The 11,134-nt window shown below is 55.6% G+C and overlaps 1 protein-coding gene and 1 pseudogene across 1 annotated transcript; one reads left to right on the plus strand and one right to left on the minus strand.

Moving 5' to 3' along the window:
• On the plus strand, positions 1–4,465 carry LOC149283208 (G protein-activated inward rectifier potassium channel 3-like). Its single transcript, XM_089497836.1, has 2 exons — positions 1–919; positions 4,152–4,465. Exons 1-2 carry the CDS (start codon positions 1–3, stop codon positions 4,463–4,465), a joined length of 1,233 nt encoding a protein of 410 aa, XP_089353962.1.
• A 2,223-nt stretch (positions 4,466–6,688) lies between these two features.
• Positions 6,689–10,048, minus strand: LOC149283209 (immunoglobulin superfamily member 8-like; annotated as a pseudogene).
• Between the last annotated feature and the right edge of the window lie 1,086 nt (positions 10,049–11,134).

Raw genomic sequence — 11,134 nt, forward strand, 5'->3', positions numbered from 1 at the left:
ATGACAAAGGACACCAAGGCATTCACATCAGCTTCGGGGGCCACAGTCACCGGCGCCAAACCGTTGCCCGTCTCACGCGCCACCAAACGGGCTGAAAAAGCAGAGAAAGCGGATAAAAAGCTCAGGCGGCGGCAGAGGTACGTGGAGAAAGACGGACACTGTAACGTCCAGCACGGAAACGTGAGGGAGACTTACCGCTATCTGACCGACATCTTCACCACCTTGGTGGACCTGAGGTGGAGGGTCAGCCTGCTGGTGTTCATTCTGGCCTATGCCATCACCTGGCTGTTTTTTGGAGTTATCTGGTGGTTTATCGCTTACTGCCGAGGGGACTTGGATCACTTGGAAGACCAAACATGGACGCCTTGTGTCAACAACCTCAACGGCTTCGTCTCTGCATTCCTGTTTTCCATTGAGACGGAGACGACCATTGGTTACGGCCACCGGGTCATCACAGATAAGTGCCCCGAGGGGATTATTCTGCTGCTGCTGCAGGCCATTCTGGGCTCCATGGTGAACGCCTTTATGGTGGGCTGCATGTTTGTTAAGATCTCCCAACCCAACAAGAGGGCCGAGACGCTGGTCTTCTCCTCGCACGCAGTGATCTCGTTACGAGATGACAGGCTCTGCCTCATGTTCCGCGTCGGAGACTTGCGCAACTCTCACATTGTAGAGGCGTCCATCCGAGTCAAGCTCATGAAATCCAAACAAACACAGGAGGGAGAGTTCATTCCACTCAACCAGACGGACATAAACGTGGGATTTGAGACCGGCGACGACCGTCTTTTTCTGGTATCTCCTCTCATTATCAGCCATGAGATCAATGAGCACAGTCCCTTCTGGGATGTGTCCAAACGGCAATTAGAGAAGGACGAATTTGAGATTGTGGTGATCTTGGAAGGCATGGTAGAAGCTACAGGTATACAAAGCATTATAACCCAGCAGTCCCTGGTCCAGCAGACCTCAGCCGGCCCGGCATAAGAGCTCAGCATATTATACGCAAGAGAAAAAATACATTAAATACCACTAAAAAAAATAACTTACACACAGGAGCTTCTCTGATGATGCAGCACACGCTGACACCACCAGGGGGCGCTCTGACATAATGAGTCAAGCCTGTTTATAAACGCGGCCCCCGACATACAGCGTGTAACTGTTACACGACGCACAGCAAACTACGCTAAACACAACTGCAACATAACGTAAAGATCCACCCGGGTCACAAGCAGACAATCTGAAGTCTGCAGCCTCACCCCGGCAGCCGTGCCCCTAACCTTCACTTGAAACCCACAACCTCCAGGCAGATTGGCCCCATCTGGCCCGTCAAGTCAAACCTTAATCAGTCGTCGGTCAAGTCTTAGATTCAGGAGCCGTGTGTCTATCCCATTCATGTTTAATACTCTCACTGTATTACCCTCTACCACCTCTGCTGGGAGGCTGTTCCACTTATCTACCACCCTGTCAGTAAAACTTGCTTCCATTGCATGTAAGCCTCTCACCTTTTAGTTTTAGGCTGTGGCATCTTGCATTTCCCCTCCGTTGCCCCCTGATGTTCACTGCGCCTTTGCCCCCTGCACCGATATGCTTCCTGCCTGGGTGGTAAATACAGGGCAGATGTGGATTCCTTTTGGCAGAAGCCGATCTTAAGGCTGGGGCGAGGAGAAGACACAGAATTTCAAGACATGAGACCAATTTTTCTGAAAGTCCTGCTTCCACGGCAGTGTTACCTACCAGCTGCACCCAGCAGCGTTACAAAGCAGTGCCGCCCAGCAGGGTTAATTGAAACAAAACTGATTGTGTAAAATCCCCCCCGGAATCTACTTCTCTAGTCGGTAGCCGTTTTACTTTATTACTTTTGCTAGTAGCTGCAGCCCGTCACCCACATGCAGTGATTTGCGTTGGCGCCATGTCCTTTTCAAACAGTGTCCGCATCACTGGCTCTGAGATTTGCCCTCATGGTGAATACTCTTGCCCTCCCCACTAACTACTGCAGTGTTACAGAAGGCTGGGCAGGGATGAAAGTGCAGTGAATGTTAGGGTGCAGTGCATGGTGTTAGGGTGCAGTGAATGTTAGGGTGCAGTGCATGGTGTGAGGGTGCAGTGAATGTTAGTGTGCAGTGCATGGTGTGAGGGTGCAGTGAATATTAGGGTGCAGTGCACAGTGTGAGGGTGCAGTGAATGTTAGGGTGCAGTGCACGGTGTGAGGGTGCAGTGAAGGTTAGCGTGCAGTGCACGGTGTGAGGGTGCAGTGAAGGTTAGGGTGCAGTGCACGGTGTGAGGGTGCAGTGAATGTTAGGGTGCAGTGCACGGTGTGAGGGTGCAGTGAATGTTAGGGTGCAGTGCATGGTGTGAGGGTGCAGTGAATGTTAGGGTGCAGTGCACGGTGTGAGGGTGCAGTGCACGGTGTGAGGGTGCAGTGAATGTTAGGGTGCAGTGCACGGTGTGAGGGTGCAGTGAATGTTAGGGTGCAGTGCACGGTGTGAGGGTGCAGTGAATGTTAGTGTGCAGTGCATGGTGTGAGGGTGCAGTGAATATTAGGGTGCAGTGCACGGTGTGAGGGTGCAGTGAATGTTAGGGTGCAGTGAATGTTAGGGTGCAGTGCACGGTGTGAGGGTGCAGTGCACGGTGTGAGGGTGCAGTGAAGGTTAGGGTACAGTGCGCGTTGTGAGGGTGCAGTGAAGGTTAGGGTGCAGTGCACAATGTGTGGGTGCAGTGAAGGTTAGGGTGCAGTGCACGGTGTGTGGGTGCAGTGCACGGTGTGAGGGTGCAGTGAATGTTAGGGTGCAGTGCACGGTGTGAGGGTGCAGTGAAGGTTAGGGTACAGTGAGCGGTGTGAGGGTGCAGTGCACGGTGTGGGTGCAGTGCACGGTGTGAGGGTGCAGTGAATGTTAGGGGGCAGTGCATGGTGTGAGGGTGCAGTGAAGGTTAGGGTGCAGTGCACGGTGTGAGGGTGCAGTGAATGTTAGGGTGCAGTGCACGGTGTGAGGGTGCAGTGAATGTTAGGGTGCAGTGCACGGTGTGAGGGTGCAGTGAAGGTTAGGGTACAGTGCGCGGTGTGAGGGTGCAGTGAATGTTAGGGTGCAGTGCACGGTGTGAGGGTGCAGTGAAGGTTAGCGTGCAGTGCACGGTGTGAGGGTGCAGTGAATGTTAGGGTGCAGTGCACGGTGTGAGGGTGCAGTGAAGGTTAGGGTACAGTGCGCGGTGTGAGGGTGCAGTGAATGTTAGGGTGCAGTGCATGGTGTGAGGGTGCAGTGAAGGTTAGGGTGCAGTGCACGGTGTGAGGGTACAGTGAATGTTAGGGTGCAGTGCACGGTGTGAGGGTGCAGTGAATGTTAGGGTGCAGTGCGCGGTGTGAGGGTACAGTGAAGGTTAGGGTACAGTGCGCGGTGTGAGGGTGCAGTGAATGTTAGGGTGCAGTGCACGGTGTGAGGGTGCAGTGAAGGTTAGCGTGCAGTGCACGGTGTGAAGGTGCAGTGAATGTTAGGGTGCAGTGCGCGGTGTGAGGGTGCAGTGAATGTTAGAGTGCAGTAAATGTTAGGGTGCAGTGCACGGTGTGAGGGTACAGTGAAGGTTAGGGTACAGTGCGCGGTGTGAGGGTGCAGTGAATGTTAGGGTGCAGTGCACGGTGTGAGGGTGCAGTGAATGTTAGGGTGCAGTGCGCGGTGTGAGGGTGCAGTGAAGGTTAGGGTGCAGTGCATGGTGTGAGGGTGAAGTGAAGGTTAGGGTGCAGTGCGCGGTGTGAGGGTGCAGTGAATGTTAGGGTGCAGTGCACGGTGTGAGGGTGCAGTGAAGGTTAGCGTGCAGTGCACGGTGTGAAGGTGCAGTGAATGTTAGGGTGCAGTGCACGGTGTGCGGGTGCACTGCACGGTGTGAGGGTGCAGTGCATGGTGTGAGGGTGAAGTGAAGGTTAGGGTGCAGTGCACGGTGTGAGGGTGCAGTCAATGTTAGGGTGCAGTGCGCGGTGTGAGGGTGCAGTGAATGTTAGAGTGCAGTAAATGTTAGGGTGCAGTGCACGGGGGGAAGGTGCAGTGAATTTCAGACAGTAGTGCCCAGCGAGGGCTCTATATATTTCTGGCTGGGGTAAGTGCATGGAAGGGCGGGTGTGCAGTGGGGCTTGTGGCAGTGCACTGAAGCCTTTCCTCTTGTTGTAGGGATGACCTGCCAGGCCCGGAGCTCCTATCTGGTGGATGAGGTGCTCTGGGGACACCGCTTCATGTCTGTGCTCTCCCTGGAAGACGGCTTCTACGAGGTGGATTATAACACCTTCCACCAGACATTCGAGGTGCCCACCCCCACATGCAGTGCCCGCGAGATGGCAGAGGCAGCAGCGCGCATGGATGCCCATCTCTACTGGTCTATCCCCAGCCAGCTGGATGAAAAGGTGGAGGAAGCGACGGAGAAAGAGGACAAGGAACAGAATGGGGGCCTCAACAGCCCCGAGAGTGAACCGGTCCTGGCGGAGTGAGCTTTGCCTCCAACTCTGTTAAAGACGAGCACTTGTGTTGGGTTATAAATGGAGGCGCATCCGCAGTAGGGGGTTCAGCCGCCTTCTGTCCCGGTCTAACCAATGTCTCATAATAGCTTTTGCCTCAACATCCAAGACCAGCCCTGGCACAGATCCTTTAGTTAAATGTGTCTCTAGGACTCCTGATTGTCCTCCCAGAACCAGGACTGGATCGCCACCTAAATCGGGATCCTGCCCCTTCCTCCCACCCTTGCCTCGTAGGCTAAAGTCCTAAAGAGGGTCATTGGCCTTTCAATGTTAGGCCCTGGATTCAATTGGATTTTCTGACCTGACTCCATCAGCCCTTTCAAGTATTTATTTTTTACCCCCATGGCTTCAGCCCATTAGAAGCCCAGTGTTGGTGAGTGAGACTGGTATGGGCAGTGTTGGGGAGTGAGGCTGGTATGGGCAGCGTCGGGGAGGGAGGCTGGTATGGGCAGCGTCGGGGAGGGAGGCTGGTATGGGCAGCGTCGGGGAGGGAGGCTGGTATGGGCAGCGTCGGGGAGGGAGGCTGGTATGGAAAGCGTCGGGGAGGGAGGCTGGTATGGGCAGCGTCGTGGATGGAGGCTGGTATGGGCAGCGTCGTGGAGGGAGGCTGGTATGGGCAGCGTCGGGGAGAGAGCCTGGTATGGGCAGCGTCGGGGAGGGAGGCTGGTATGGGCAGGGTCGTGGAGTGAGGCTGGTATGGGCAGCGTCGGGGAGGGAGGCTGGTATGGGCAGCGTCGGGGAGTGAGGCTGGTATGGGCAGCGTCGGGGAGTGAGGCTGGTATGGGCAGCGTCGGGGAGGGAGGCTGGTATGGGCAGGGTCGTGGAGGGAGGCTGGTATGGGCAGCGTCGGGGAGGTAGGCTGGTATGAGCAGCGTCGGGGAGTGAGGCTGGTATGGGGAGGGTCGTGGAGTGAGGCTGGGCAGCGTCAGGGAGTGAAGGAGATACTGGGCAATAACAGGCAGTGAGGCTCGCAGTGGCAGAGAAGGGCAGAGAGGCAGGTACTGGGCAGTCCAGGGCTACCAAGAGAATTAGGGCATGGCTCTACAGATGTTTTCCCAAAGGGTTAATTCTCGTTTTAACCCCTGACCCTCCCATGTGGTGGCACCAGACAATTATAAAAGTGGTTTAAAGACAGGAGAGGGCAAAACCCCACCCACTACTTTAAGGAAACCTTCCTATAACCCCGCCCACAGCTTCAGGTAGCCCCTCCCAATGCCCTCCATTGTTGGACCATGAAGGAGCCATGACACTTTTTGTTAACAGATTTTATTTCTCTGAACAATATGAGAGAATTAGTAAAAACATCATGAATTTGCATTGTGCTTTTTATTAATCGTCACATTTATCGGATGTCTCTGTATTTACTGGTCGGCGGCTGCTCATCTAAGCATTCAGACATTCAGGGGTTAATAGGGGTTCTACTAATGTAAATGGAAATAGTAGCTGACTTACACCCCACCACCACCGGTCAGTGGCAGTAACGGCTCGGCCCATGAAAAAACAACCGGGTCAGTCCAGGTCAATCCGCGAAACAACCAGGTCAGTCCAGGTCAAACCGCGAAACAATCGGGTCAGCCCATGAAACCGAGGGCCCTCCGGAGCTCCTCTGACAGCTTTAGCGTCCAAGAACAACAAAGATCCATGAAGACAGATTTGTACCCACAGGAGAGGCGTGTTTCACACACGCTAACGTCTGCACGGGACATCACGGATAACACGTCTCCGTGAAGCAGCGGTCAGCCTCGAGACCCCGACCCCGTGGAAACACTTTGGGGGAAATTTCCTGCACGGATTCCGAGTCAGGACAAGATTCGTTGGAGGAGGGGAGTGAGAATTTTCACGGGGAACGTGTCCTGCACGGAGAATCAGCAAAAAAAGAAATCAGGTGCACAAACCCACCGTGAGCTTCACCTGACGCCATGCTTGGCATACGCTCCACGCGATGGCTGCCAGAAGTCCCAACCGTGTCCTGTTTACTTTGACGCATGGCAGCATTTACATGTGGCCGTGCCAGGGTTAGCATGTGGCGTTCTGTGGGCCACCACCAACATTTGATGGCGCATTTAATTCAGAGCCCCGCCGTGGGACCCTGGGAAACCGGTCAATGTGGAAGTAGTGTGGAATTTAGTTACAGATCCCCCTCCCCCTACTTCAGCAACGTCTCTCAGATATACCAACCTTGCTGCTGGCGCCGCTTCACCTCTTGCGGTTCCGTAGGTGTCTGATATAGCAGCACGTGACTGTAGACACTACGGTGATCCCGACGAGTAAGGCGCTCGCCACGCCGCTGATCATGGGAATCAGAAGCAGGTCCTTGACTGAGAAACAGAAAAAACAATGAACACAGAGGAACGGATAAAGAGATAACGGAGAAAGGATAGAGAGAGGAGAGAGGGGATGGTGGAGAAAGAAATCCAAAAGAGACAACAAAGAGAAGCAAAGAAAAAGACAACAAGAATACGTCCAACGGTCACGAAGCCTCTGGCTGCGGCCCTCACCCCGTGAGTACGGAAACACGATGACGGAATTGGACGCGGCAGACATGGCGTTGTACCAGCTGCGGTCGGGGTACTGGATCCAGGCGTTTACGGCACAGTGGTAATTCCCCTCATCTTTTGACTGGATGTCATACAGACGCAGCCGGTAGGTCTGCGGCCCCACCTTGTCCATGCTCAGGTCTCTTCCAGAAGCACGCTCCCCTGCCTCGGACACTCCGTCCCGGTTCACAGAGGCTAAGAAATGCACGCTTGTCTCTTGCGGCATCTCGCCTGTCGGCTCCACCCACCAGCTGACGGCCACATGTACCGGCAGCGCCGTGTCCACCGTCACGTTGCAGAGCAGGGCGGCCGTGTCTCCGCGGTGCAGTGTCGGGGAGCCCATGAACAGATGTGCGTTCAGAGTAACATCTGCAACGGACACAAACGACGTCACCATCACCGGATATTATCACCGGACTGAACACTTACTACAAAAACCAAGGAGGACCCACCTTGCGTTGTCGTCACCACAGCCACAGCCTGGGACACCTTGCCGGCCACTTGGACGAGCTTTTGGCCGCGGTACGACACCATCGCCTTGACTCGGCAGCTGTACGATCCCACGTCTCCTGGCTGGGCAGAGTATATCCGGAGACGATAAGCGCCAGGGTTTGGTGAGAGCTTCTCCAGGGAGATGTGCCTCTCGCCAACATCATAGCTGGTGTACCGTTCTCCCAGTGCCACGACAGACCCGTCTGTGGCCATCGCAGCCACGAGGTGTTCCCCAGAGTCCCCGGTGGAGGACACCCACCATTCAATGGAAAATGCCACATGTGGAGGAGGAGGGGGAGACACCGACACGTCGCAGAGGATCTCCAGCACGTCCCCAGAACGCACCTGCAGCTCGGGAGGACGAGCGCTCACCTTCAGCAGAGAGTCTAAAACACAGAGGACGAGAGTCATTAACGGCCTGCGCGGACCTCTCTCAGGGGTCTAATGCCAAAGGAGCAGCTCCACGTCACCCCCAACAATGTATGCGTAGCTCGGGAATGCCAACACTCGCATCTGCCCCTTAGGAGCCCCCAGCTCTTTCATCTGCCCCTTCCCATAGCAATGACCAGCCCTGGCGCCTGAGATCTCACCTAAACTTTGGATGGCCACCTGAGCCAGTACAGATCTTTTCTCTGTGATTTTTTGCCAGCTGCCATCTGGATCCTGGATCCACTGCGCCGCCGTGCAATGGTACGTGCCCGAGTCACGCGGCTGAGCCCGGGAGATCTCCATCTTGTAGGTAGGGCTGTCGGCTTTCTCTACTCTTATCTCTCCGTTCCGGTAGCGCTCCTCATACACCGTGGAGGGCTCCACGCCGAAATCTCGCCGCACGGACACTATGTCCTGCAGGGTCTCTCTGCCAACAGGGGCGTTGGGGGCAGTCACTCCAAACGAGACGGAGAGGTGCGTGTGCTGCTCCGAGGAGCTCTGCGCCGCGCACGTGAGATGCAGCTCCCTGCCCTCCGTCAGGGTTACCTGCAGAGGGGGCGCTGAGGCCAGCCTCCCCTGGGGAGCAGATTTGGCAGAAACCTGGAGAGTATCTGAAATAACTGAAAAAAGGATCCATGAGAAAAAGAGAGCCCACTCTATGCCGCAACATAAGATCCCTCACAGTCAGTGACCTGCGCTCATACCAGATCCCGCACTGTCAGTAACCTGCGCTCATACGAGATCCCGCACTGTCAGTGACCTGCGCTCACACCAGATCCCGCACTGTCGTGACCTGCGCTCACACCAGATCCCGCACTGTCAGTGACCTGCGCTCATACCAGATCCCACACTGTCAGTAACCTGCTGTCAGGCTCCATCCAGGCTGCGGAGCTGCTTCTCTCTTGTTCCCCCCGCCTCGCTAGAGTTCCCCCCTTTGCTGTAATCCATTCCTGGATTTCCGTTATGCTCTGTTCTGTGCGTCTGATTCCGGGAGTCCGGTTCTGGTGTTTGCGTCAGCTCTGTTTCCTTTATAAGGTGCGCCCCACCCGTGTGTTCTGTTTGTCTCAGTCTGCAGTCTACAGGTATGTCCTCCTCGGTTCTGTGTTTAGTTTGAGTTTATTAATAATTCAGTAGGCAGGATTTTAGCGTTAAGACCCACTGTCATTTGCAGTACTTTGGCGTAGTGGTGGGCTAAGCATACTATGGCCATAACATGTGACGGAATCTCCAATTGTTATCTTATAGTCCTAGGCTAGTCCTGTATCCATGTGTGTCAGTGTTTTACGTGGCTTTGCCCTCCTACCCTGAATCAATATGAGGAGTTCGGTTCCTCTCCCCATGCCCCAGTTAAGATGTCCTATCCTTGCTTAAAGGAGAAGCGTCTGAGGATCTTGGCTTCTTACTCCATCCCTTGTGTTCCTTGCCTTGCTACCTGTCCTGTGTTGTGCCCTGTACCATGTATGTCTTGTCTGGTTATGTTTCTTGCTCGCTCTGTCCCCCCCCCCCCCCTCCGCTCGCTCCATAGCGGGGAATCTTTCGGTCAGTAATCTGTTGGCGTGTGAGTGGCTGCTCTAGTCCTGGGAAGGCTCTACCTTTTAGGAGGACTTTGTCACTGTAGCTGCCGAGATACTTGGCGTCGGTGGAGGGGGTGTAGCACTCCGTACACCCCGCCGTCCCCCCTCAGAAGGCGCCTGATCCTGAGCTCGGCGCTGTCCCCCGCTCACGCGGTGGATGTACACGTCTCCGTCGCGCACGCGGGGGGGCAAACACGGCGTACGAGAAATCCGGGTCCTTGGTGCTTGCGATGGAAATGGGGACTTCAGGGGGCCGCCGGCCGGTACACAAACCACTCGAAGTGCTGGGCGGAGGGGCCCTCGTATCCGCTGACATTGCAGGGGATGGAGATGGAGGTTCCTTCCACTCGGTACAACGGGCCATCCGGGACCAGAACCTCCCGGGCCCTGCAGAGGCCTGCCAAGGAAAGCAAACACGGGGAGGAAAAAAACGCCAGGTTTACATACTGCCGGGTCCTCCCCGTTATGTACCCCACACGCTGCTCATTACACCCCGGGCTGTATCCCCTGTAACACCTATACATAGGATGTGTATGACTGCATGATATGATACGGACGGACGGACACCGAATTGGGGAAGGATCTTTATCCAGGAAGCAGAGCAGGCGGCGGACCTCACAGCGCAGGACTTCTCCTTTACAAACACACACTGCACAGGTGCACACATAAACACAAACACACACTGCACATACACACTCTGCACAGGTGCGCGCATACACACTCTGCACAGGTGCGCGCATACACACTCTGCACAGGTGCATACACACTCTGCACACATATACACACATACACACTCTGCACAGGTGCACACATACACACACACACACTCTGCACATATACACACACTGCACAGGTGCGCGCGCGCACGCACGCACGCAAACACACTGCACAGGTTGACACACACACACACACACACACTCTGCACATATACACACACTGCACAGGTGCGCACGCACGCAAACACACTGCACATACATACAAACACAGCACAGGTGCACATGCATGCAAACACACACACACTGCACAAACTGGGCACATACTGCACGCACACACACTGTACATACCCCCTGTGCACACACATACACACATACACACGGTGCGTGCACACAGCGCACATACACACCCTGCTGACACTTAAAGCGTGCTCACCGATCACAGCCCCCAGGAACAGAAAGCACAGACCGATCTCCATCCGCCCTGAAACAGGACCAGCAGCACAAAAGCTCACCCCCGGGGGGTAACAGAGCTGCAGGAGACGCCCCGTAGCCGGGTGTGCGCGTCTCTCCCTCCCGCAGCCGGGTGTGTGTCTGTGCCTCCCCCCATGACGTGCCTCTCCCCTCCCACAGCCTGTGTGTCTGTCCCCGCACTCCTCCCCCTCCCACAGCCTGTGTGTCTGTCCCCACACTGCCCCCCCCCACCCTGTGTCTGTCCCCGCACTCCTCCCCCCCTCCCACAGCCTGTGTGTCTGTCCCCACACTGCCCCCCCACCCTGTGTCTGTCCCCGCACTCCTCCCCCCTCACACAGCCTGTGTGTCTGTCCCCACACTGCCCCCCCCACCCTGTGTGTCTGTCCCCGCACTCCCCCCCCCCACAGCCTGTGTGGGTGTCCC

Source organism: Sceloporus occidentalis, unplaced genomic scaffold, assembly GCF_023333645.1.
Source record: "Sceloporus occidentalis isolate IW3139 unplaced genomic scaffold, rSceOcc1.0.p SCAF_108, whole genome shotgun sequence".
Classification (NCBI taxonomy): Eukaryota; Metazoa; Chordata; class Lepidosauria; order Squamata; family Phrynosomatidae; genus Sceloporus; species Sceloporus occidentalis.

Excerpts from the sequence above, each read along its gene's own strand:
- LOC149283208 (XM_089497836.1), top strand. The coding sequence starts at position 1 with ATGACAAAGGACACCAAGGCATTCACATCAGCTTCGGGGGCCACAGTC. Across the intron at positions 920-4,151 it reads AGGCATGGTAGAAGCTACAG|GGATGACCTGCCAGGCCCGG; the intron begins GTATACAAAGCA and ends CTCTTGTTGTAG.